We start from the raw sequence: 25941 nt of genomic DNA, 5'->3' as shown, positions 1-25941 counted from the left end.
ATCATAATCATACTCAAAGGAAACCTCGCAAAAACGACATGAGAGAGAAAGAGAGAAAAAAACTCAAAGGAGGAAAGTCCAAGCCCCCCCAGGAGGCAGGCCCCACCAGTGGGGGTGGGGGCGGGTGCACTGGAGGCCCAGAGCCCCAGCCACCCCCTCCCAGTCACCCCAGGGGCAGCAGCACACAGCAGGGGGCAGGGGTGCAGCACAGGCTCAGGAGGGAAAGCTGGTCACCCCCTCAGGAGAAGAAGGGAGGCAGGCATCGGATCCATGGGGTGCAACATGCAGAGGACGCCAATGATAGGCACAGGGGAGGCAAAGGGAAGAGATGGAGAGAAAGTGAGTGAGGGGAGTAGGGAAAAGGTAAGAAAAAAGAGAGAAGGGTTAGTTGGGTCAGACAGCAGAAGGAAGAGAGAGGGAGAGGATAAAAGCAAGAGACAAGAGGAAAAAGCAAGGAAAAGGATAGATCATGTGAGGGAAGATTAAAGAGAATGGAGACCAGAGAGAGGAAAGGGAATTGGGGAAAGGGGGGGCAGAGGGAAAGAAAGAGAAAGAAAACTAAAGAGAAGTAGAATGAGAGAGAGAGAGAGGAGAAGAAAGTAAGGAAGAAGAGTAAGGCAGGAAAAAGAAGGGAGAAGGGGCAGCTAGGTGGTGCAGTGAATAGGGCACCGACTCTGGAGTCAGGAGGACCTGAGTTCAAATTTGAACTCAGACACTTAACACTAGCTGTGTGACTCTGACCAAGTCACTTAACCCTGATTGCCTTGAAAACAAAAAGAAAAAAAAAAAAGAAAAAGAAAATGAGGGGAAAAGAAAGGAAGAGGATCAGGAGAAGGCGAGAAGGAAGAAGGAGGAAGAAAAAGAAAACTAATATTAGTGAAAGGAGAAAACATGGTAGGTATAAGAGAGAACTAGATGGGGAGGGAAAGGGGAGTGAGGGGAAAAGATAATAAAGGAGACACTGAATCGAAAGAGGAGGGCTGGGAAGGAAAATGGAAGAAAACCAAGATAAGGAGAAATAGTAAAATAGGGAAGGAGAAATAGTAAAACAGTGAGGGAGATAAAGATAAGATAAAGAAAGATCAAAAAAGGAAGGGAGAGGGGAAAGTGAGGGAAGAATAGGGGAAAGGCATGGTAGAAAAGAAGGATAAAATGAGGGCAAAGAAAGAAAATGAGCAAGAGGAAGGGGAGGGAGAGAAAATTAAGGGTGGAAGTAAAAATGAGGAAAAAGGGATAACTGTTGAAGAGAGAGAAGGGAAGAAAGAAAAGAAGAAAGAAAAAGGGAAAAGGGATGGAAAAGACCCTGAAGGGATCAGGAGAAGGAATAATAGCTATAATGGCTAACATTTTTCATCCAGGGCTCTTTCTAGTCATCCTGATCTATATCTGGCACTGGACCCAGATGGCTCTGGAGGGGAAAGTGAGGGATATCCTTGCCACCCCTCCCTTGATTCAATACAATTCACCTGTATGTCATGGCTTCCCCTCCCATGATGTCATGATCCTCTTCGAGAAGGAAGTACAAACAATAATGCTTACAATGTCCTAGACACTATGCTAAGTGCTTTACAAATATGATCTTATTTGATTTTATAAGGATAAAATATATCTTGGGAGGTAGGAGCTATTGTTATCCCTATTTTATAGATGAAGAAATTGAGGTAAATCAAGGTTAAATGTATTGTCCAGGATCACACAGCTAGTAAATGTTGGAGGCTGCATTCGAATTTGGGTTTTTCTGACTCCAGGCCCAGTCCTCCATTCATTGGATGCCCTTAAAAAGGGGGCAAATAGAAAGAAACCAGCTCCCCTCCTCAATGGGTCTCTGGGTCAAAAGTTAAGAGACAGAGTTCAGAAAACAGAGCGTGTAGTGGATGGGGGTAGTGGCAGGCCAACACGGAAGTACATGGGATGATAAGAACCAAACCAGAAACCATAAAAAGAATGATCTGAAACTAAAATCAGAGAGGAGAAGAATCATGCAACTTTGGGCTAACTTTCCAATGAGCTGGCTGCTCCCAGCCCCCGGCCCTGCCAGGCGCCCTGGAGAGAAGGGCAGGCAGGGGGCCTCCCTCCCTGGTCCCCTCCCTCCCCTCCCCTGAATCCCCGATCCACTCTGCAAACACTCCTTTTGGCCTGCTGTTGTCTGGGATGCCCCCCGGTTTTTCTTTGGGCTGAGCAGTGTGAGTTTATGGTGCCTGCTGCTCAGAATGGGCTGGGGCTGAGGGGCCAGGGGCAGTGGGGGCAAGGAGTGGGAGGGGCAGCAGGCACAGGTGGAAAGGCTACTTACACTTGACCTGCAGGATCTGGTCACTGAGGTTGGCTTGTAGATAGAACGTGCTGTAAGGAGGCAAGACCAGCCCAAGGCTGGGGGAGACAGAGAAAAGAGGGGAGCGTCATCCACCGGGGAAAATCCTAAGAGATCCCATGCTACTCTAGTGTCCCTATTTGGGCGCTACCTTAAGTAGGGAGCTCTGGGCTGGGCCGGGATGTCTAACCCAGCTTGGAGTTCCTCACCCTTATCTGAAATACCTCTTCTCTGGGGTGGCATCTGTGCCTTCTCTCTGAGGTTAGGACATTAGGATTACGGTCTACCTGGGGATAAGGCTGCCAGCTGCAGCCTCGGAGTCACCTGGGAATTAGCCAGGCTCATTCCCACCCCCAACTCAGCCCTGGATTCTTGGATTCTCCTTTCCCATCTGTGTCCACGCCTTGGAGCTCTCTAAGGGACCTTCTGGACCATTGTTTCTGAGGGGACAGCCCACTGGGGCTCCAGGCCTCCTCCCCCGGACCCTGAAGCAAGATGGGAGGGAGGCCCCCTCCCCTTCTAGCCTGCTCTGGCAGGAAACTTGCGGCAGACTTTGAGAAGACACTTCAAGCCATCTGCTGGTGCCTTCTCCATCTGTGTAGCAGCAAATTCACCAGAGAAGCAGAATGAATACTTGTCAAGAAGCTAGGTGGAGACTGATCCCAGGTGTGAGGTTGGGGGTGGGAGAGATAATACAGCTTGACAGTTGTTGATCTGCCATAACAACCTGCTGTTTGGGGTGTGAGACCTGTGTGATGTGACAACACGGTCTGATGCTTCAAGCGTGCTGGGTGGGGGGACCGTGTGGGCTGCTGCTCAGGACGTGATAGTGCAGGCGGGTAGCCTGGCCGAGATTGGCTGAGCGCAATTGATTTCTAGGGTCCAATAACATGGTTTATATCTGGGGTGTAGTGATAGATAGAGCCTGTGAGTTAGCTTGCTGATTGCCAGAATGGGACAATAATAAATACTTTAAGGTTTGCAAATTGCTTTCTTTTATCACAACAAAGTAGGCAGCACAAGAATTAATTATCCCAATTTTAAAGAAGAAGTTAGTGACTTGCCCAGAATCCTTAAGTTCAGTGCTCCGTCCCCCAACATCATATTGCCTCTCAGCAGTAGCATGGTGGCTAGGAGGTATTGGGTGGGGAGATCTGATATGTCTGTCTGCCCTCCTAAGGCACATCGCCTCTCACAAGAGCATGGTGAGCAGGTGGTACTGGGTGGGGAGATCTGATATCAGGGGTGGGACAACATGACTTGGTATTTAGGTGGAAAGATACAGCTTGGGACGTGGGATGGGAAGATGCAGCCTGATATCATGGGTGTGACAGCCAGCCAGTCCTTAGGATGTGATGATCACGTCTTTTATGTGGGGTATGATACACACCCAAGATAATACAGCTTGATATGGGACTTTTTCTATGGGGCATGTTACACACCTAAGGTAATACAGCTGTGTGATCAGATACCAGGAATGTGACAATATGACCTGAAATGGGGATAGGGAAATAGCCTGACATCCGGCTGACAGCTGGGATTAGGGCTGTGAGGGGTGGCTTGAAGTATGGTGTATGAAAATAGAGCCTCCCATTTCTGGTGTGAGGGCAAAGTCAGTGGGATTGCCTGTTACCCAGCGTAGCTCACAGGTCAGCCTCACGTACCTGTCTTGTCCTATTCCCACTCATCCCAGGAATTGGACGTCAGGGAGAAGCTAGAGATTTCTCTCTCTGGATCACTCGTGTGTGTGTGTGTGTGTGTGTGTGCTCAAGGGTGGGCTAGAGTTTTTAGTCTGAGATAATAAATGTTCTCAGAGGGAATAGGAGCTGAGTGAAAGCTATGGATAGTGGGAGGGTGGGGGAAATGGGGACTAGTTAAAGCCAGGTGGAGGGACTGAAGAAGCTGCAAGAGGAATCCAGCTCCTCGACTAAGATCCCAGGCTCTAGGGCTGGAGGGTGTCTCTTCACACATACCTCTTCCCAACTTGTCCCCCGAACCCCACTTTTGGGGCTCCCCTCACCTGTAATTGGTACTTTTGATCGGGACCCAGGTATAGTTTCGAATGACTTCATCAATGTATCTCTGGAAGAGAAGAGCATGAGGTCAGCAGAAGCTTCTTCCCCTTCCCCCATATTTCTTCCCCTCCTCATCCCATCTCTTTTTTCCCCACAGCAAAATTTCACCTCATCCAGGGATTTGATGAGAGTCTTGATTTGTTTGTGTCCCCTTTTCCCATCAATCATGCTTTTTCGGATCTAAGGGGTGGTAAAGAATAGTGTGAGAATAAGGTGAGGGGTTGGTCAGACTAAGGCTTGCCGAGGAGAGTAGATTGGGGAACAAGAGGGTTATTTGCAGTGTAGGGGATGGGACAGAAGATTAGGATAAAAGAGGGTCAAAGAAATGAATAGACCAGAAAATAGTTCAATGTTACACAGGTAGGGTAGGGAGGTGGTGAATGTGGAAGCTCAATTGATTGGGGAATGGAGAAGCAGTATTTAGACAGGAAGTTAGTGACAAGTGGGATGAGGGGTAAAGAAGTGGAATCCTGCTGATCAGGTGACACAGATGAATGGGGCAGCTGGAGCTTTGGGGGATAAGAATTGGGGAGAAGGAAAGCTGGGCCAGAGAAATGAGAGGAGTATTAGGAAAAGAGGAGACTGGAAGGTAAGTGCTGAGGGGCAGTGGGAACTGGAGGTGCTCTGGGGCAGGCTGAAGGTCCTCCTCTTACTTCTTCCTTGTTTTCATCTTCTAGTTCAGCATCTAGGAAATCCAAGGTCACTGGCTCCCGAAAGTTGGTGATCTGAGGGAGTAAGAGTACAGTGATTCTCCTATTGCTCCCTAAGCATGCTTCCACCCCTGGATAGCCGACAGTCCTTTCTTTGCTACTATTTCCCTAATTTAGGACTGGCCAGGGGATAGAAGGTTCTTTCTTACCTGGGGCTTCAGGTTAGGGTGGAGCAGGACATAGCCATTAAGATCAATGGAGAACACATAACCATTTGCACCAAGCTGGAAATGGAAATTGGAGGGTCAAGTTTTGTCCCCTGGCTCAAGAAAGATGATAGAAGAAAGAAGAGGATGGGCCCCCAAACCATCCTCCAGCCAGCTTCTGGTCCAGTCCACTCACCGTGTAATTTGGTGTCAGCTTCTTGATGTCGTTCAGAGCCACGTCGATGCCCATCACACCCAGGATTAGCTGGTTCTGTGGGCACAGATTTGCCAGAGTGAGAGCCCAGGAACAGGAGCAGAGAGCTAGCTCAAGCAGTGGGCATTCCCTCCAGCGCTGTCCACCTCTGGATGCTTGGAGGTTAGGGCACTGGGCCTCCTGTCTGGCTCCGTGTAACGTCCCACTCCCACCCCTGCTCATGTACAACTTTCCCACCTCTAGTCCCAGACAGCCTATCCACAGGCACAGATCAGAACGCGCTCTCCACTTAGAGGCAGACTTCAGCCTTACTCACAGCATCCCCCCACGGTTCTGGACATCTTCACTCCCCAGGTACAGACATTCTCTTCCCTCCCCACCTCGGTCACACAGACAGACACCCACCCTGTCCCCCTGCCCACCCATTCTCCCCGCCCCCCACCAATATTACATACACCCCCTCCACCGAGACACAGACTCTTTCCCTCCCAACGCTCACACAAATCCGCGCACAGATGCCTATCCCCAAACTTGCCTTTCTCTCCCCACTGCCATCCTGGGTCAGGTTGAACACAGGGAGGGTTCCAGTCACTACCAGCCCCAGGCCCTGTGAAATGGGATAGGGTAGCCTCAGTGTCCACTCCCCATGGGGAGCAGATCTTATCTGCCCGCAGTCCCCGGCCCTCTCGGGTCAGGGCAGGGACAGAGCTGCTGAGCCCCTTCCCTCCTCACTGGAGCACCCCGGGGGGCTCTGACAGCTTGCTAGCAAGAGCCGTATCTCAGTGGGGTTGGTCTGGTCCTGACGGGGGGGAGCCAAGCTTACCAGAGCATCTTCATACACATTGGTCCACTGCACCTGCTTAGCCTCGTTGCCTGCGAGAACCATGGGTCTGCCCAGAACATCCAGGTACTCCTGTGAGGGAGGGGCGAGACGGGTGGAAGGAATCACAGGCTCGGAACTGGGGCCATCAGCCCAACACCATTTTATGGGTGAGGAAGCTGAGGCTCAAAGGGGTCGCGAGGCAAAAAGCAGCAGAACTGGTATTCAAGGAGACTTAAAATCTGTTTCTCGTTCCGGTACATGGGCTTGGGCTCTCTGCTCTGACGGAAGGCCCTTCTTCACCCTGCGGAGCAGCTGTCCCTCTGTCTCCCTCTGAACAGGGAGGAGTCCCCAACTATTGATTCTGGTGCTCCCTGGGTGGAATGATTGATCCACTCCAATGGAAACGGATGGTTGGATCTGGTTACTTTCTTATGGTGACCAGGAGAGGGCACTCCCACCTCATAGTAAGTGGTTGAGTAAAATCCGCTGAGCCTGCCGGACACCTAGGACCCGCTTTGGGGAGCTCAAGGACACTGAAGTGGGGTCTTTGGAAGGACTTGGTTCTGGGAAAGGAGGGGACCTGTCGCCTAGATCCTGTTGGGAGGACTGCTGGGTTCTGGGAGGACTATCTTTCCGGGTCTTTGCTTTTCTTGCAGTTGTTTGGTTCTGCTACGGAGACAGGGTGCACTCATGTCTTGGGGATGAGATTGAGGGCTTGAGGCTACAGTCCCTGTGAGCTTACCTGTGTGTTGATTCGGATAGCCCCAATGGAGGGGATCTCAAAATAGTAACCTGTGGGGAGGAAGGGAAGCATACTTTGGGGTGGGGGAAGGAAGAGGGTTTTTCCTGATTTTCTTTGAGGGTCATTTGAAGGGCAAATGGGTAGCTAGACGGGAAGGTGGCAAAAAGGCATGTGTGGAAGGTGTTATCTGGAGACTGAACCTATTGGGAGGGGGAAGGAAGGGGCACTTTGGGGCCAAGCATAGACCCCTTTCTCCAATAGTCCTATAGTCAAAAGCAGCATCGCCTCTCAGCTCCAGCTATAGACCAGACAGCCGGGGCCCATAGATAGACAAACAAGGACAGAAACTCAGGTAGATGCAGAGTGCCTCCCTCTACCCATATCGGTCTTTCTCCTTCACTTTCGTTGGGGAGCATAACAAGGCTTGTTAGAACATTTAGAATTTGGAAAGCCTTTAAAAATAATTTAGAGTAATACTCTCACTTTGTGGCTGAGATTCTAAGACCCAAGAAAGGGAGAGGACTTGTCCAGCATCATTTGGTAAGTAGAGGGGCTCAACCACTGACTCTAAATCCAGTGTTTTCCCCAATACCCCATGCTGCTGTATTGTGGGTCATGTCGAGGTGGGGCACGGAGGGTACCTTTGTTGGCGCAGGCCATCCACTGCAGGGGAGTGACATCGTAGTTGTGCTGTCCCACGGAAAAAGTGAATACCCGAACCTGGGGAGAAAGGGGTCAGGCTCATAGCTTGGTAAGGAACCAAGGGCAGTGCAGGGAAGGCTAGTGGCAATGATCCCCCTCCCATAATGCAAATACATATGTGTAAATATGTATGCATGTTCCCCCACACACCCCAAACTGTAGAACCGAAAGCCAGTTCTGGGATAGAGTCAGAGGCGCTTGCAGGGAGGTCATTCAAGTGTTCTGAATTCCAAGGCCCTTGGTAAATGGGAGTGGAACAGAATCGACTTTGGGAATGGTATTACCGGGCCATGTCAGGTGCTGCACCCCCCTTTCATCACCCTTCAGAGAGCGAGTGGGGGTGGTCCCCAGTGCCCCGATAGGGGACTTCTGTGTGCCTCACCGTCCTGTTGGGCCAGTTGTACTTCTCAAACACATCCTGCACTCGGTCCTCCCCTCCGTCGGTGAACATCATGATCATTTTGTTGCAGTTAGCGCGGGTGATGTTGGACTGGGTCAGCCAGTGGGAAGGAGAGGAGGTCAGTTGGGGGAGGCTCTGTCCAGGCGGAGCCCTTGCCTCTCCTTCCCTCTTCCCACCACCTTTTCTTAGACACATGGATGCTTTGGTAAAGGACACCTCCTATGAAAATCTTTTCCTTTCCCTAGAAGAGTGACTTCAGAACCCAACCGGCTACAGAGAGAGGGGTGTTGGAGCAGGAGAACATCATTCTACTACCACCTTTGAACTACACCTTAACTCTCCCCCCAACATGAAATTTCTTCTCTGAAATTATCCACAAATCACCCAGTTTCTCCCAGTGAAATGAGTCCTAGGCTCTCCTTGCCAGTTTTTCTTCCTCTCAATTCTGCCAGGATCAGCACTGAGATTTTCCTCCATACCTTGGGATACAAGTCTAGTTCTCAGACTAGCATCTCCCTGTCCCCCTCGATCTTCCCCTCTTAAATTAACTCCTTGGAAGATGAAGAGGCAACTGGCTTCATAGCCTGAGCGCCTTCTCACCTCCCAGCTCCTTGATGGAAATGCCTAGTATTCACTGGGAGGGAGATCTGGTTTCTGCAGGTAGGGTTGACGAGGGAGGGGCTGTGGGCACGGCAACATGCCTTTGCTCTAAGCTATGACCATTGATGCTCATTCTTACAGAAGGCCCATTCATTTTGATTTCCCTCCTGTCACTAGCCTGACCCCAGAAACAATGTTCCACACGCATCCCTCGCAGAGGCAGGGGTGTGAATTCTAGGAATGGCCCCCTAAGAGACAGGGAAAGGCTGTCTGTAACATCTTCCTTACTGCTTTTTTGCAGGCCCAGCTCCCCGCTTTTTTCCTCCCCTCCCCAAGCTCCCATCTCCACGCAGTCGACATGGCAGGTGCAGATATGCCCCGGGGAGGGACTGAGGCTAGGATGGAGATGTCAGTTGTGTTCAGAATCCTCTCTTCCCCTGAGCTAAGTGGGACTCACATTCTGGAGCTGGTCAAAGGCATATTCAAAGCCAGCCTTGTAACCTGTGGTGCCTTTTGCCACCATGTTCTGCACAGCTTCCTTGAAAACCTTTTTGTTGCGCACGTTGGCCTGAACCAGGTGGTTGAAGCAGGACACGGGCTGGGCCTTCTCATTGAACTGGGGGAGCAGTGAGAGAGACATGAGTTATCTGGTGGGCACTAGAGAGCCCCCAGTGGCAGGAGCAGATTTAGGGGAGACTGTGGAAATGCTCGGGAATAATGAGAAAAGATTGAGGAGGCCTGAAAAGGCAAGGGATGGTCAAGGGAGACTTGGGTTGTTTTCCTATGAGAACATCTGAGTGGGAGTGGGATTAGTGGGAAAAGGAATTAAGAGAAATTGGTAAGAGAAGTCTAAACGTGTCCTTCCTTCCCGTTATCTGCCCCTAAAACTTTGTCCTTCCAAATTATATGTATTTATTTATCCTAAGTCTGTTGTCTTCCTCCCTGGCTGCTATAATTGATACAATAGAGGACAACCCCCTACTCTCAAACAAATGAACCCCTAAAACAAAAAACTGCAAGGTCATCTTCGTTACTTAAGCTTTCAGGGTAGGAAGGAGTCCCTGAGGCTCCGGGAGCCCATTGGCTAAAAGTATTTTGTGTGATGTGTAAGTATTATCAGGAACCAGTGATTGTTTGGTTCCAGGGACTGGTCCCTTCTCTCTTTCCATGACCTGATCCTGGGTCACTCTGGCCCTGTCACAGGGGGCCTGCCTTTGGAGGATTCTCCACCCAGTAATAGATCCCCATCTCCAGGCTCAGGGCACTGACCGATGCCACGTTGACGTAGTCGTCATCGGAGAGGGTGTCCAGCATCTCGCAGACAGATGTCTTCATCAGCCTCAGTGTCAGGCCGCTCACACTGCCGCTTCTAGAGGGCAAGGTACAGATGACTCAAGGTACGCTTTCCTCTGCCCCCATTTTAAGGTTGGGGAGCTGGAAGGCATTGGGGCTGGGGATATCGGGCTAGGATGTGGGAATCTTGGGGACTTAGGGAAGATCCCCAGAATGGCATTGATGGAATTGAGGGAGCACTACTAGTTCAGTGGTCTATAAGGTCCTTGTGCCAGAAGATCCCATGAATTCTGGCTCTGCCCCAGAGGCTGGAAGTACCCTCACTCCTGGGCAGGGCCAGTCCCTCACTGCTTACTCACACATCCACGATGATGACCATGTCCTTAGGAGAAGAAGCTCCTTGGATGTACCTGCCCAGGAGAGAGGCTGGAGGTCAGGGCAGAGAGTCAGGGTATGTCTGGGTATGTCTGGAAGATGGATCATGGGCAGATTTGGGAAGGGATGATGGAGATTTTTAAAAGTTCCAGCCATCCCCTTTGCTTGCCTACTTAGCTCTTTGCCTTACTCAGTCTGAGTCTGGACTTAGGGCACTTACCTGGATTGAATGCTCATCCTGCAGGTGAGCAGAGTGTGTTCCTCTGACTCTGAAACCTTAGATTTATGTCTGTTAACTTACAGGACTTCTCCATTTACTCTAAAGCGAGCTCATTATTTTCTCAGTCAGCCTATTCCTTCTTCTGACTTCACTTTCTCCATCAGTGGTGCCATCATTTACCAAATCTCCCACATTCAAAACCTTTGAGATGTCTTTGACTTTCCCTGCTCTGTCCCCTCTTACAGCCAATTAGCTGCCAGCTTCTCCTAATCCTACTTCCCTACATTCTGTGTTGGTTGTCTCTTCTCTATTCCTGCGGCTACCATGGCTGTTCAGGTCCTCATTATCTGGACTACTTTAGTAGTCCCCTATAAGGTCTGCCTGGCTATTCTCTCCAATCCACCCTTCATATATTTGCTAGAATAATCTTTATATTATGGAAACTTGATAGTCAGGTCTATGTGTAAAAAAGATCTCTGTCATTCCAGCTCTATCTCACATCACATCCTTCAACATATTAGATAGGAGGGATTTCTAACTTGGGGACCATGAATGGTTAAAAATATTTTGATAACTGTATTACATTTCCATGTAATGGGTTTCTTTTTGTAATCCCATATATTTTATTTTATGCATTTAAAATCATTATTTTTAGAAGGGTATGTAGACTTAACTGTCCAAGCAGCAGAACCTCAGCTCTAGGCTCAGGCTAAAGTGGTCTATCTTACCCATGCCCTCCTGGAACTGCAGAATATTACTTTTGGCTTCTTCCCATCTTCTGTTGAATTTCTATCTATCCTTTAAAGACCTACTCAAATACCACCTCCTCCAGGAAGTCTTTCTTGATTCCAAATGGCAGTAATAAGCCCCAAAATTATGTAGCACTTGCTTTACACTTCTCTGATGTACTTATCACATTACATAGTTATCATCATTGTTCTTTCTTATTGCTTTTAAGATTCAGAGTTCCATGGAGGACGGATGTCTCTTCCAAACTTTAGATCCCAGCTTTCAACACACTACTTTATACACAGTGGATGCTTAATAAATATTTGTTGAATTGAAGATTCAGTCAGTGGGGACAAAAGTACCTGAAAAGGGGGTAAGGAGAAGTGACCAAAAACAAATCTAAAGGAATCACAGGGTACTCTGTGTGTGTGTGTGTGTGTGTGTGTGTGTGTGACAGACATACACACAGAGACATCGAGACAGAGACATACAGAGACACACAGAGAGACAGAAAGAGAAATACACAGAGACAGAGACACACACAAATGCACACACACAGAGAAAGACAGAAACAGAGAGAGACACACAGAGACATAGAGATGGAGAGAGACAGAGAAGATGTGGGGGAGAGAAATAGACAGATGGAGAGACAGAGAGACTGAGAGACATCAGGAGAAACAGACAGACGGACACACAGGGACACACTGACATACACAGACAGAGAGAGAAAGAGACAGAGACAGACAGACAGACACACACAGGTAGAGAGACCAAGACAGAAAGAACATAACAGACTGAAATTCTAGAGATGTCAGGCTGTATGTGGCAGCATAGATTTCATGGGTCTCAGGAGATCAGAGACAGAGCTCCCAACTATTATGACAGTTTTACATTTTTATCAATGACTTGGATGAAGGTATAGATGAAATTTGCAGATGACAAAAAGGTAAGGGGGAAGCTAAATAATGGATAACAAGGTCTAGATCTGTGTTGGAACAATGGGGGTACATTAAATATGATAAAAATTCTTATAAAAAAGAACTTAAGATTTGAGTTATCAATATCACCAAAAAGTAGCCAGTAACCAAAAAGCTGCTGAGATTCTCCACTGCAGTGAGAGGTACACAGTGTGCTGAACTAGCAAGAAGCTACATTCTGTCATTCTCTGTCCTGCTCAGACCACATCCAGAACACCGAGTTTGGTGCTGGGGAACACGTTTCAGGAAATATACATAAAAGCTGGAATACATCCAGAAGAGAACAATGAAGATAATGAAAAGACTGGAGAATGGGGAGAATATGAGGAATGAAAAGGATTAATTGAAGGCATTGGGAATACGCATTTAGCCTCAATATATATATGAGAAGCATTGATCTTGTCAAATATCTCAAGTGCTTTTATATGGAGGAGAATAGATTTCTTTTTTTTTTTTTGTTTGGTTTCAGTGCTAGTATTAATTCACAGCATAGTACAGTTAGTATTATTTTACAGATAAAGAAACTGAGATTTAGCGAGCTTAATTTGCCCAAGATCACAGAATTCTGGAATAGTAGAATTGGAATTTAAAACTCAAGAGCTCTGATTCCCACTATGGCTTTCTATTCACCACATCACAGCTACTGGCCCAAAGCCAGGCATTTCTAACTCTTTCTTCCCCCAGTCTGCCTTAAGAAAGATCCCCAATACCTTGGAATTCTGATTTTTGGGTCCCTTAAGATTCAAGAGACCATGGATTCCATTCCCATTTTCCTCTAACCAATCCCTTTCTCCTGGAGAGAAATGAGCTCTATAACTCTTCCAAATTTCACTAGAGATACAAATGCTGGTCATTCCATTTCATTAATTCCTTCAGGGTAGGCACTATTCCACTCTACCTTCCAGAGCCTTTATATCTCCCAGTGCCTAGCACAATATGTTCTAATAGTATTAATATAGCATTTTAACATTTGCAAAGTCTTTTTGCTTATAACATTTCATTTGATCCTTATAACAGCTCTGTTAGATAGCTGTTATTATAGTCCCCATTTTATAGATGTGGACATCAAAGTCCAGAGAAATTAAGGGATTTTTTTCTGGAATCACATAGCTAATGAATGTCTGAGGCAGATGTGAATTAAGATTTTTCCTACTCCAAGTGTGGCCTCCTAGCTGCTTTATAGTAGGGGTTCAATTAGTGTTTGTTGAGTTAAATTGAATTAGTATCTTTTCTCATAGCCATCCCAGAAGGAAGGCGTTGCTTGTAGATAAGATTAGGATGAGCCCTCTGGAGAACCATGGGTGTATGTGTATGTGTGTGTATGTATGTGTGTGTGAGCACATGCATGTATGCATATGCTCGAGCATGTAGGGACAGAAGGGTGGATCTGAGGCTAGCTCTCAACTCTTCATCAGGAGGATGGAGTGCAGGCTAGCCCCCAACTCTCTATCCTAAGTGATATTGAGGGCAGAACAATTATCCCTGTGGTAGTTGGAATGGTTTGCTGGACTTGTCCGGTTTCTGGGGATGGAAACATGGAGTGATGACTTCCCAAGGGTATGAGAGAGGGTCTAAGAGTCCTGGGAATATATATCTTCTCCAAAGGGTGTGTAGGGGGATGGAAAGCTGCTTTTTCTTGGGAGATTGAGTCACTTAAATCCTATATTATTCAAATCAAAGAATAAGTGCTCACTTTCAAGGGGATTCAAAGATGAGAAAGCGACAGTCCCCTATTTTCAAGAAACTTGCATTCCTTTAACTGCTATGATCTAGCATTATATTTGGAGTCAGAAGTTCCAATTATAAATTTTTTCTCTAGCAATACCTATGTAATCTTGGGTAAGTCATAACCAGTCTGGACCTCAGTCTCTCATCTGTAAAATGAGGATATTGGACTAGGAGATATTTAAGATCCACCCTAGCTTTGGAGTGGTTAAACAGCTTAGCTTTAAAAGGCCAAGGTCTCCCATTTCATTCAGGGCCATTGGCAACTATTGTGATCTATATTTGACCACTGGACCCAGATGGTTCTAGAAGGGAAAGTGAGGCAGGCAACCTTGCACAGCCCTCCCTCACTTAAATCCAATTCACTTGCATGTCATGGTGTCACTTTCCTGATGTCATGGTACTTTTTGAGAACGAAGGATAAACAACAGCTTTGGTGTAACCTTTATTCTATCAATTTTCTCTTACCATTGGTAGAAATGATCAGCTACTGTTGGTGTTTTTACAAACTCGTTTTTGTTGTAGATCTGGACCATAGAGTATCTCGGGTATTTTGGGGAGTGGGTAGAGCTGAGCCTGAATCTTCCAGTTGTTACATCAGTACAAGGATCACAGATTTAGAGCTGAACTTTAGTTAGGGGACTTCAGAAATAATTTGGGCCAACCTCCCCATTTTGCAGATGGAGAAACTGAGGCTTAGAGAAAACCTGCCATGTTAAAAAGGTGATAAGCAAAGGAGTTGGGATTCAAACTCAAGCTCTCTGTCTCCAAATTCAGTGTACTTGCCACCAATATTCCTGTTCAAAGTTCTGCATACTCAATCTTCTTAAATGTCTGTTTCTCTCCAAGTTTCCTGGTAAAGCTCCTCTTGAGAATCCTTAGCCCTGTCTGTGCTCCAGCTAAGGGGAAAGGAGTTAGTTCCTATGGGGTCAGGACAGGGAAACTGGGTCTCTTTGGGTGACATAGTTACATCAGGATCCACCTAGATAAGAAAGAAAGGGATAAAATATAGGCAAAGATCCCTTCCCAAAGTCTGGGGGTTTTCCTCATACTTTTCTCTAGAGGCAGCATGAAGATCTGGATTTCAGACATTTACAAACTGTGTGACCATGGGCATCTTAAATCTCTCCATATTTTATTTTACATATGGGGAAACTGAGGCACAGCTAGATTTCAGGAGAAAAAAATTACCTTGATTTTCATTAATCTTTAACTAAAGTTTAGCATTTCTTTCTATTATGAAAGTAGGAAGCAAATAGAGTTATGAGAAGTAGACTATATGACTCAAAAAGGTGAAGACCTCTTGATTTATGATTTAGATAGATCCTGAGGTCCCTTCCAGCTCTAAATCTCCAGCCCTATGATTTCCTCTAGGGAGGGAGGGGATTTCCTCCCTGCTCTCTTCCTGGTGGACCATGAATATCTCATGAAGAATTGTAATGAAAGGCCTGAGACAGGATTTTCTATCAGGAGACAATTGAACCTCAGTGAATTTGCTGCTCTCTCCTATTCCAGAACATTTCTTCTGGTGAGGATCAAGACCAGCCAGCCCCATCCCTGTATATTCCTAAACAATCTCAGCTCCTTCTCAGATGCAGAACTAGATCATAGGCTTAAGAGCTGGAAGAGGCCTTTAATAGTAGGATAGTATGATGGGAAGATTTTGGGATTTAGAATCAGAAGACATGAATTCAAATCCTTACTCTTTCTCTTACTACTTATATAAACCTTAGAAAATTACTTTCTCTCCCCAGGACTCAGTTGCTTTATCTGAAAAATAAATCCTTGGATGAGATGTTCTCTAAAGTCTCTTTCAAATTTAAATTTGTAATCATTTATTCCAAATCTCCTATTTTTTTAGGTAGAAAAATCTGACGCTTTGGAGTAACTTGTTCAAGGTCATATACTGGATTAATGACAGATCTGAGACTAGGACTTAGATGTGACTCCTGAGTAATTGCTCCTGTTAAGAATGATTAGTTAAAAAATTCACTATGACCCAGTGTATTCAGTATGCCCCAGTGAAACCACTGGGAGGTAATCCAGAGAGAGAGAGAGAGAGAGAGAGAGAGAGAGAGAGAGAGAGAGAGAGAGAGATCAAAGCATAAGCAAAAGGACCCACATTTACAGAAATATTTAAAGCAAGCTTTTGTGTGTGTGTGTGTGTGCGCGCGCGTGTGTGTGTGTGTGTGTATGTGGTAATAAAAACCTGGACACTAAGGAGGTACCAGTTAATTTGGGAACAGTTGAACTAATTTATGGCACATTATTGTAATACAATATTGTAAATGCTGTTAGAAATGATGAAAGGGATAGATTTGTAAGAATTAATGCAGAGTGAAGTGAGCAGAACGAGGGGAACAATTATATAGTAACAACAAACTTTGAAAAGGCAAACAATTTAGAGAGACTAGGATTTTGATGCAATGATGAACCATGATCTCTGAGTTTGATGATGAAGCAGGTTACTTGCCTCTAGATAGAGGTGATGGAACAAGGTACAGAATGAAAAATATGTATGTCTCTATAAACACACATCCATCCATCATCCATCCATTTATCCATCCATCCATCTATCTATCTATCTATTTATTTCTATACATTTTTTGGGGGAAATAGTTAATGTGGGAATTTGTTTTAGCTTGATTATGCGTATTTGTTACAAAGGTTTTATTTGTGTGTTTTTATCTCCATGAGTGGGAGATGGTAGTAAGAGAATACTATAGATTTTTGTTAATTAGAAAACTAAAATAAAGATTTTTTTAAAGAGTAGAGGGGTTAAAAACTTACTATATTATACATACTCTTTGACTTAATAATACCACTGGTTGGCCTAGATCCCAAAGAAATCAATGAAAGAGGAAAAGGACAAAAATAGCTATTACTATTCTTTTTGTAACAAAGAAATGGAAATTAAGGAGGTATAAATTAAGTGACAAATAATTGAACAAACTGTGGTACACATATATAATGGAAAACCATTGTGCTGATCTAAGGATCAGTTTCAGAGAAAACTGGGAAGTCTTGTTTGTATGAACTGATGCAGGGTGGAGTGAGCAGAACCAGGAATGAATTTACATAATAAGAACAATATGGTTTAGACAAATAATTTTGATTTAAGAACTTTGCTCAATACAGAGACCTACCATGATTCCAGAGGACTGATGCCAAAGCCAGCTGCCCACCTCCTGGCAGAGGAGGTGATTCATGATACAAAAGGAAATACTATTTTTGATAATGGCCAATTTGGGAATGTGGTTTTATTTCATTATGCTTTTTTTAAAAAAAGATTTTGTTTTTTCTTTTTTCAGTGGAAGGTGAGGTGGTAAAGAGAAAAAAATGTTTATTCATTGAAATAAGATGAAATAAATGTTGAAACGAAAAGTAGACAGATAGATAATGGGCACTAGATAAGAGATATCAAACTGATTAGCCCTTGGGTCTCAATTAGTTATCAGATCAAAGAAATCAAGGGAGAGTGAGTCTCCTTATATAAGAGAAAACAATGAAAAAACTTTTTTACCCCCTTAACCCAGCATATAAGGTCTGCCTGAACATGGCCCAGTCCTACCTTTAACCTTACCTATCAGGGCTCTGCTAGCCATACCTTTTTCTTCTTCAGCCAGGTAGGTCTCCACACTGTCCCTTGCATATGCCATACTGAGATGAGGAAAGCACCATATAAACCTCAATTTCCCTGTCTGTAGACTGAGAATGATAACATATTATCTACTTCAAAGCATGCTACAAATCTTAAAGGGCTACAGATACGGGAGCTATTATAGTTTCTACTTTCTAAGCCTTTGCTTACAATGTTTCCTTTTCTTCTCTCTCATCTCTCTAATTCTTGTGATCCTTTAATACCCAGTTTCTGCAGGAACTAGCTCCCCGACCCAGTGCTTCTAGGAAGACCATTCTAGTCCACTTAGGTCTCTTTACTTTCTTTGAACTTTTCCAGACGTACCATATTTGCCCCCAGATGTGTGTTAGACTTGGGTATTGGAGCCTCTCCTGAGGCTGAAATGCACAAAATACAGCCTGTTTATCCAGGTCCCAGTCCTGGTTTTCTGGGGAGGTGAGAATGGCCATGGACCTGAAAAGTCCTTTCTATTGCAAATAATTCCTATGACAAGGGAGGAAGAAATGACTGGACAAATGGTAATGACTTCACAAAGGTCCTCTTAGTAGAGAAGGAAGAGAGATGATAATGGTCTCCAGATATGGTTGTAAAAATTATGAATGTTTGCACATCACCCAGACTCTTTGGGCTGATTTTCTGTCAAATTTTCTTTTTCTCAGAGTATATATATGACTTTGCAAGGGGATTGTTTCATATAAAATGAACCATAAAATGGTATGAAAAGTGAGACATGCTGCTGGGTGATCATAGCATTGTCTGGAGGGGGCTGCCTCCTTGGGAGTAGACCAAGATCTCTTACTCCAGGCTGGGCTTAAGAGAGCACCCCATTAAGTCTGGCACCACCCCTTATTGCCCAGACTCCTTCTGGGCACGGGAACAGATTCCCCATCTGAAAGATGGCAAATATTGTTTGTGGATACACTGTTTTCCCATGTATGTATGAATAAGTCTGCTTAAGTGTAGATATCGATGTAAACATATGCACAGCTGCATAGATGTGCCTTCCTGCATGTACCTGTCTGTGCATCTTTATACACATGTCCCCTGTGTGCTTACATTCATGTGTGCTCATCTGCATCTGTGTTCTGGTCTTGATCAGCGTGTTCATGGCTCTGCAAGCACATGCCCAACATCTGGGAGGTGAGAGTGGGCCATGGACCTGAAACGTCCTTTCTATTGCAACCACCAGTGGCTGGGGATGTGACAGATACAGCCTGCGAATGAAGCCTTCTTGTTGGGGCAGGTTTATGGTCATTTCATGTAGAAGGTAAGGGTCCTCACAACTGCAGTGACACTTCTATCCATTGATGCCCTTTAGTTTGCCAGATAGCTGGGCGAGATGCCCTTTCCAGCTCCATGAGTTATGACTCCTTAGTGACAGAGGATCCTGGGTACTTGGTTGGGAGCTGAGAGCCTCCTTTATGGCATGGGACTGGAGGAAATGAGAGCTGCTTGGTTGTTGGCGGCACCCCTGTCCCTCTGTCCATCTCCTGTCAAGATGCCTAACCATGAAGTTACATGGCAGAGCTAATGCTTCCACCCTGTTAGTTGTTGGTGGGATTTGAGTAACCAAGAGGAAAGACTTTTACTTAACCACCAAGGGCAGAGAATAGGAAGATGGAGAGTCTGAGAGTTTAGTGAGGGATAATGAGCTATCTAGTTATCATCAGGTTCAAGCCCCAGCTACTCCCTACCCAAGAAAATCTCACAGAGGATTGACCTGGAGGGAAGTGCTAGGAGCAAGGGATAGAGAGGGGAGCTGGGGGTCTTAGGATGGAGGCAAGATTTCTTTATGGGGTAGAATTATAGGGACACTGTCTAGTAACAGAGGTTAGAAGCATTAGCAGATCCCTATTTTTCTTCCCATTTTTTTTTTCACTCTTTTCACCCCTTATCCAACATTACTCTGGAAATACATCTAATTTGGAGATTGAACCTTTTTTAATGCTAAGGTTTGGGGGAAACTCTTTCTCTGTTGATATCTCCCACTCTGTTCTCCAGCTTTTCCAACTGTACCCCTAGAATTGCCAAAGGCAGAGCACCTGGGAGCACCTTGGAGTCTCACCACCAGAAGAAGAATGGGATGCTCTGAGAAACAACAATAGTCTGAGGGCTCAATGGAATCTTTTCAGCAGAGAGGCAAGGAAGCAACAGGGCCGTGAGCTCCTAAACACTGGGCTGTTGGACTCTAGTTTCCTGAGGACCAGGTGTTCAGATTCAGTTTTTTTTTGGAGTAGTCTCTTGGATTGGGAGTTCCTGTCCCCTTGGAACTCCCAATCAATTCTATTTAACTTTATTACTCCCCAGGACCCAGCAGAATCTTTAATATAGAAGCCACTTCAAAAATATTTGTGAGAATGCCAAGTGACTACAACAATGTAAATGGAAAAAAAAAATCCCAAGAAAATGACATCGAGTGCTGGTTAAGTATAATGGCCAAGCTTGGCTTCACAAATGAGTTAAGAAATGCATCTTCTTCTCTTCTTTGCAAGGGGATTTGGGGGACTGGGAATGGGCAATTATTATGGTGTGGAATATTGCACAGATTTTCAGACACAGGTGGTGTATTGGTTGGTTTTTGCTGAGTTCTTCCCCTCCCCACTCCACTTTAAAAATATTATAATGTAGAATTCAATAATGGGGTGCAGACCAGACTATTCCTCAATTCCAGCTGTAAGACCACGCCTCAGTTCTACCTCTAAGCCATAAAATGAGCACATCAGTGACATAAAGCACCTGGTCTCTTTACCTTTTTCCTATAAATTTATTTTCTTGCTCCTGGTTTTTTGCTAAATTCTTTTGGAATGTAGCCCACTTTAGTTGGAGTTACAATTATAATAAACTCTGCCCCTTGACTTGGAAAAAATATTTTGAGGAATAACTCTTTAGCTATGGGAGGCACAAGGGATGTGTTTGGAAATGAATGTGAAAATAAATACAAAGCATCAATGAACATTTGAAAATGTTTGCTGGAGTAAAAATTGCAGCAGGTTTCTGGGACTGCAGCTGTCCCTCCCCCCACTTTCTCCTACCTTCCACCCTGTCCCCCCATCCAATGCCCACTTTCAGCTTTATTTACCCTGAAATCTGCCATTTCAGAATGGTAGAACTTTCAGAGATTTTGGGGTGGGTGTGGAGAGCAATGTAAGTATAAGTGATGGTAAGAGGGACTGGTGGAACCTCCTACTCAGGGGACAGACTTCACATTGATTGTCTGGGAGATTGGTCAGTAAGGCAGCAGTGCCAGCTCTGTATCAAGCATTGTGCTAAGTGCTGGTGATACAAAAAAAGGCCAAACCATTGTCCCCACCCTCAAGAAGCTCATTTTGTCTCCCCTAATGTGTTTAGTAATGGGATTCCTTGGTTAGGTGATATAGAATATAAAACTGGAGTCAGGAGGATCAGTGTTCAAATCCAGCCTGAGAGACTAATAGTATGACCCTGGTAAGTCACTTAACCTCTGCCTCAGTTTCCTTATCTGTAAAATGGAAATAGCAATAAGGCCTACCTCCCAGAAGTGTTGTGAGGATAAAATGAGATGATACTTATAAAGTGTTTTGCAAACTATAAAGTGCTATATAAATTATCACTGTTGTTGTTTTGGGTAAACTCAGGAATTGACACTACAAAGGGAGGATTTCAGGGAGTGAATGCTCTATTCAAGGTGGGAAGTGAGAAAATAATCTTCCTGGGCTCTCAACTCTCCCAGTGTCTGGTTTTTAGAACTGAGTTGTGAGCCTAGCCATGTTGTTTCCTAGCCATGAACAGTGGATATGATTGGTAGAATATCTCCTCTGCAGGTTTCCCAAAGGCTCTTTTCCTGTGGCTTCTTCCCTCTAGTTTTTTCCCCCTCCTCACAAAGAAGGCTTTGGAGCAGCTTTGGAGCTAACCCATTGCTTCTTGGTTACTTGGAGGGATTGTAATGATGGTGGTCATGGGGACACTCACATACGACTGGTCCATGTGGCCACTGATTAGAGCCAAAAGGTGTGGGTGACAATGGTTAGGCTGGTTTGGCTTTGCTGTAGAAAGGTATCATAGCTCCTGGGAAATCCCTTTCTCATTTTGGATTATTCTCAGCCCTCTCCTCCAGAGAAAGGAAGGAAAGAAGAGAAAGGCTAGATAGGTCTAGATGGTAGGGATGGAGATGAGAATTGTGGGGAGGGGGAAGATGGAAAGCTGCAGCCTGGGTGCCCCCGCCTGCGTTATTGTATCCATTTTCCAGTGGCAACGATGTGTGAAATGAAAATTGGACAGAGTTGGCTGCTCCCTGCTCAGAGGGCTGGGATATCATAGAGGGAGAAGGGGACAGAGAGAGGAAGAGGAAGACAAGGGGAGGGAGAAGAAGGCAAGGAGGAGAAAGGGGGCAGGGAGAGGGAGGAAGAAAGAATGAGAGAGAAAAAGAGACAGAAGAAAATAGTGAGAGGAAAATGGAGAGAATGAGCAAAGGAAAGAGAATGAAAGAATAGGGAATGAGAGAGGAAGAGAAAAGAAGAAAGAATAAGAGAAAAGGAGGAGAAGATGATAAGGAAGGACAAAATGAGAGAAGCAAGGGAAGAAAAAAAAGAGGGGTCAAGAAAAAGATAAAGGAGAGAATACGGGAGAAGAGTGGGACAGAAAGAAAAGGAGAGAGTAGGAGAGAGAAAAAGAGAGAGAGCACATAGTAGGTACTTAAATGCTTGTTGAATTGAGGAGGAGGAATAGCATGAGAAGCAAGGAGAAATAAAGGAGGGAGGATAAGAGAGGGAAAAAGAAGTTAGGTAGAGAAGGGAAAGAGTGGGGGGGAAGAACAAAAGAGAAAAAACCAAAGGGGGAAAGAACAGGGGATAGAAAGAGAGAGAGGCAAAGAGGAAAGGAGAAAGAAGAGACAGAAAAAGGAATGGAATTAAGAGGTGAATATACTTTAGAAATTTAATATTGTGTGTTGAATGAATTGAATTGAGAAGGAAGATAGAGAGTGTAACAGTCAGAAAGAGGGAAGAAGGAGAAAAATAGAGGGGGAGAAAGGGAAGCAGAGAGTGGAAGGGAAGGAATGAAAAGGAGGAAGAAGTAGGCAAAAAGAGGGAAGAAGTAAATGGAGTGAGTGGAGAGGGCAAAATGAGAGGAGAGAAAAGAGAGAGAGGGTGGGGGGGTATGCTGCTGCTTCAGGCATAGAAGGCAGAGAATGGGGTAGGACATGAGGGACCCAGCCACTCGGACCCAGTGTGGTGAGACAGGTTCTACGCATTCCCACCCACCCCCGAGTGTCCCACACTCACCAGGGTCTCCGGCGGACATCATACAGGTCAATCTTTTTTGGTGCTCTCCAAGGAGTAGCTGTAGAGCAGGTGGAGTAGAAAGAGGCTGAGAGTTCTGGGGTTTGGGAAAGTATCATGAGCCAAAGGGGCATCGTGGGGTTAAGCTCTGGACCCTTTCTTCGAGGAGAGAGCTGACTCCAAGGAGAGGATCTTAGAAAACAGAAGTACTGGGGCCAGAAGCTCAGATCATTTCCTTGCTACCATGCTCTCTCCATGCCCTGAAGTAAAAGACTGGCCAGATTTCATAATTCCATATGCTAGGTAGGCATAGAGAGGATAAAGGAGTAACAAAAGAGTGGGCATAGGATTTCTGGAATTGGCCCCTGGTTTTACTTTTAGGTTGATTTATACAAGGAAGGGAGCAGTCCCTGGGGCTGAAGGCCCTTATTCCCCCAGATACCCACCTGGATAATATCGGGTGACTCCTGTGGCACTGCCAAAAACCTGCCATAGCAGTGATGGATCTTCCTTACGGTTCTCTACAAATACATCCTCTAGGGCTTCTGTCCAGTTGAGCTCATTCAGGATCACTGTGGCTGTGGACAGAGGAGGGAAAGGACTGTGAGCACTCCAACCCTGTCCCACACAGTAGGGGACACTGTGAGGAAGAAGCAACTTTTGGATGCCTATCCCTACCTTTCCTGCCTCCAGCATCCTGTCCCATGCTCCTTTAGAATCATCTCATACAGCCATAAATCTTACTGTACCACACTCTTTCTAAAGAACCTACAAGGGCTTCCCACTGCATATGGGACTCCCCTCAAATTCCTCAATTTGTTATTTATTACCTCTATAACATGGTTCCAACTTATTTTCCAGTCTCTCTGATCTTACTCTCCAACACTCTCTTCACGGATCCCTACATATGCCAGGTTCATTCCCACCTCTGAGACTTTGCTGTTTTTTCCTTCTTATACACTTCTTCCTCCTTACTCAGTCCTCAGCCATCTTTCTATTCAAAGCCTACTTATACTTCAAGGTCCAAGAAAATCCCACTTCTTCCAGGAAGCCTTCCCTGACTTCCTTAAACTGCCAAGAAATCTCTCTTCTCTGAACTCTTATGGCATTTGTACTTAGAACTGCATAGGATAGTTTGGCTGTTCTTTTCTGTGTAGGGTCCACTTTCAGACTTCAAAGTCTGAGAAGAGAGCCAGGAGATGCTTCCTTTGTTTTCTCCTCCCAGATTGTGAGTTCCTTGGGGACTGGGACTTGGTCTATTCCAACTCTCTGCTAATAAAAAAACATTTAGAAGCTCAGCACTGCTTGCTATGAAAGGGTAGGTGGAGGTTAGGGCTCAGATTATTAATGGGGTCGGGCTCATTTGGGAGCTGAGAATCCAGCTGGATCAAGCAGCATCTAAGGCAGATGGAAAAGAAATCAGGATACCTCCTCCTTTAGGAATGGCCCCTTGAGACTTCTTGCTTCCCTGAGCCTGCCCCAGAGAAGAGTGAGACTGACTCCAGGGAGCTCACCTTATTCCACATGCACTGTAGGCCACCGGTCTGGCATGAAAGCAATTAAGGTTCTGATGATGGTACTGGAATTATTCAGCTATTAAGGCAGCTGATAAGCTGGAAGCCACTGGGCTCCATGATTAATCAGCTGGGTCTGGGAGCATTGGGTGGAGAGGAGGGGATGGGAGCAGGATCATGTCACTCAGTGGGGTACTGAACCGGGGCTGGGGCTGAGACTAGGAAGTCCTAGGTCAGAAAGTAGCTCAAGAGTAGACACATGAGCATTTATACACCTACTTTATTTACAAGTGGGCTCACAAAGCTATACGTGTCTAAACATTTATACGCACACAAACACATGTACTCTGTATCCACGGACACACTCCTGATGAACGTGTATCCAAGCCTCAGATGCACAATGTGACAATGAAGTCTGTGGTAAGAATAATCTCATGTATCTATAACAAGAAATTCACTGTTCAAAAAACTCTTTTCCGGTCTTCTCCCCATGGGAGGAGCAGAGCTGGGATTCTTCTCCCACTCTTAGGACTGAAGAAATAGGCTCAGCTATGGGAGATGGCTTACCCAGTGAGTTAGTGGGACCACCACTGAGGTCTTCCGAGTTAAAAGCCAAGATTCTTTCCCCATCACACAAAACAAGCTTATAGCCACAGATTCTCATATGAACCACACGTGTTAGACATATAGAGGATAAGGGAGAAAATCTGGTCATTGATTCCAGACCCCGGCCTCAGATGAACCTGACCATGGTTAGAAACTGTCTCCTAAATGTCATTTCAGCTTAAACCCTGACCTTGTTACCACCTGGGCCGTGAATTCCAGATTCAGGCAGAATGTTCTCCATTTGAGATACAGAATTCCTCTTCTGCCAAACAGATCTCATGCTCAGTCCCTCCATTCACCACATCAAGATGAGGAGGGGGTCTCACATTTACTCAAGACCAGATTCAGAGATGAAGGAAGCTTTGTTAGTCGCCCAGCATAGGATCACAGCGGTTCTCTAGTCCAAACCTTCTATTTTACAGCTGGGGAAACCGAGGTCCAGAGCAGGTCGAGACTTGTCCAGAATCACACAGGCAATAGATCACAGAGTGAGGACTGGACTCCCATTTTAGTAGGAGTATACTTCAAGTATTCTCTCACACCCATCCACCCAGATCACACAGCACATTTGCTCATGGAATCCTGCAGTTCCATAAAACCTTTAACCCTGCTTTTGGGGGGGTCAGCTCTACACAACCACACACAGACTGGGAACCATTAGTGTAATTTTACCCTACAGTGCCTATGGTAGCACAGAGACCATGTCATTCTAGGATGTACTTTTCTGACAGCCTCATTCAGAATCAAATCTCTGGAAGTTTCAGTCTTTAGAGCAAAGACCGTGATCAATAGTTAACTAGTCTCACAGATTGTTAGAGCTTGTTGGGACCTTACAACTCACCTAGTCTAGCTCACCCTTTCATCTTCCAATTGAGAAGCTGAAGCCT

At 45.5% G+C, this 25941-nt stretch overlaps 1 protein-coding gene across 1 annotated transcript in view; it reads right to left on the bottom strand.

Moving 5' to 3' along the window:
• CACNA2D2 (calcium voltage-gated channel auxiliary subunit alpha2delta 2) overlaps nt 1-25941 on the bottom strand; it is a 441743-nt gene that overhangs the window by 18590 nt on the left and 397212 nt on the right. Inside the window, exons 7-22 of the mRNA XM_051985848.1 lie at nt 23381-23512; nt 22938-22995; nt 10373-10423; nt 9990-10089; nt 9178-9336; nt 8103-8210; nt 7660-7738; nt 7019-7068; nt 6277-6366; nt 5989-6060; nt 5436-5510; nt 5243-5317; nt 5037-5108; nt 4492-4563; nt 4329-4390; nt 2291-2367 (exon numbers count right to left, since the gene is read on the bottom strand). Coding sequence (XP_051841808.1) covers nt 2291-2367; nt 4329-4390; nt 4492-4563; nt 5037-5108; nt 5243-5317; nt 5436-5510; nt 5989-6060; nt 6277-6366; nt 7019-7068; nt 7660-7738; nt 8103-8210; nt 9178-9336; nt 9990-10089; nt 10373-10423; nt 22938-22995; nt 23381-23512 — 1332 coding nt within the window. The remainder of the gene's footprint in view (nt 1-2290; nt 2368-4328; nt 4391-4491; nt 4564-5036; nt 5109-5242; nt 5318-5435; nt 5511-5988; nt 6061-6276; nt 6367-7018; nt 7069-7659; nt 7739-8102; nt 8211-9177; nt 9337-9989; nt 10090-10372; nt 10424-22937; nt 22996-23380; nt 23513-25941) is intronic.

This window comes from Antechinus flavipes, chromosome 1, assembly GCF_016432865.1.
Source record: "Antechinus flavipes isolate AdamAnt ecotype Samford, QLD, Australia chromosome 1, AdamAnt_v2, whole genome shotgun sequence".
In the NCBI taxonomy this organism is placed as follows: Eukaryota; Metazoa; Chordata; class Mammalia; order Dasyuromorphia; family Dasyuridae; genus Antechinus; species Antechinus flavipes.
This window is presented reverse-complemented; position numbering and strand designations above follow the sequence as displayed.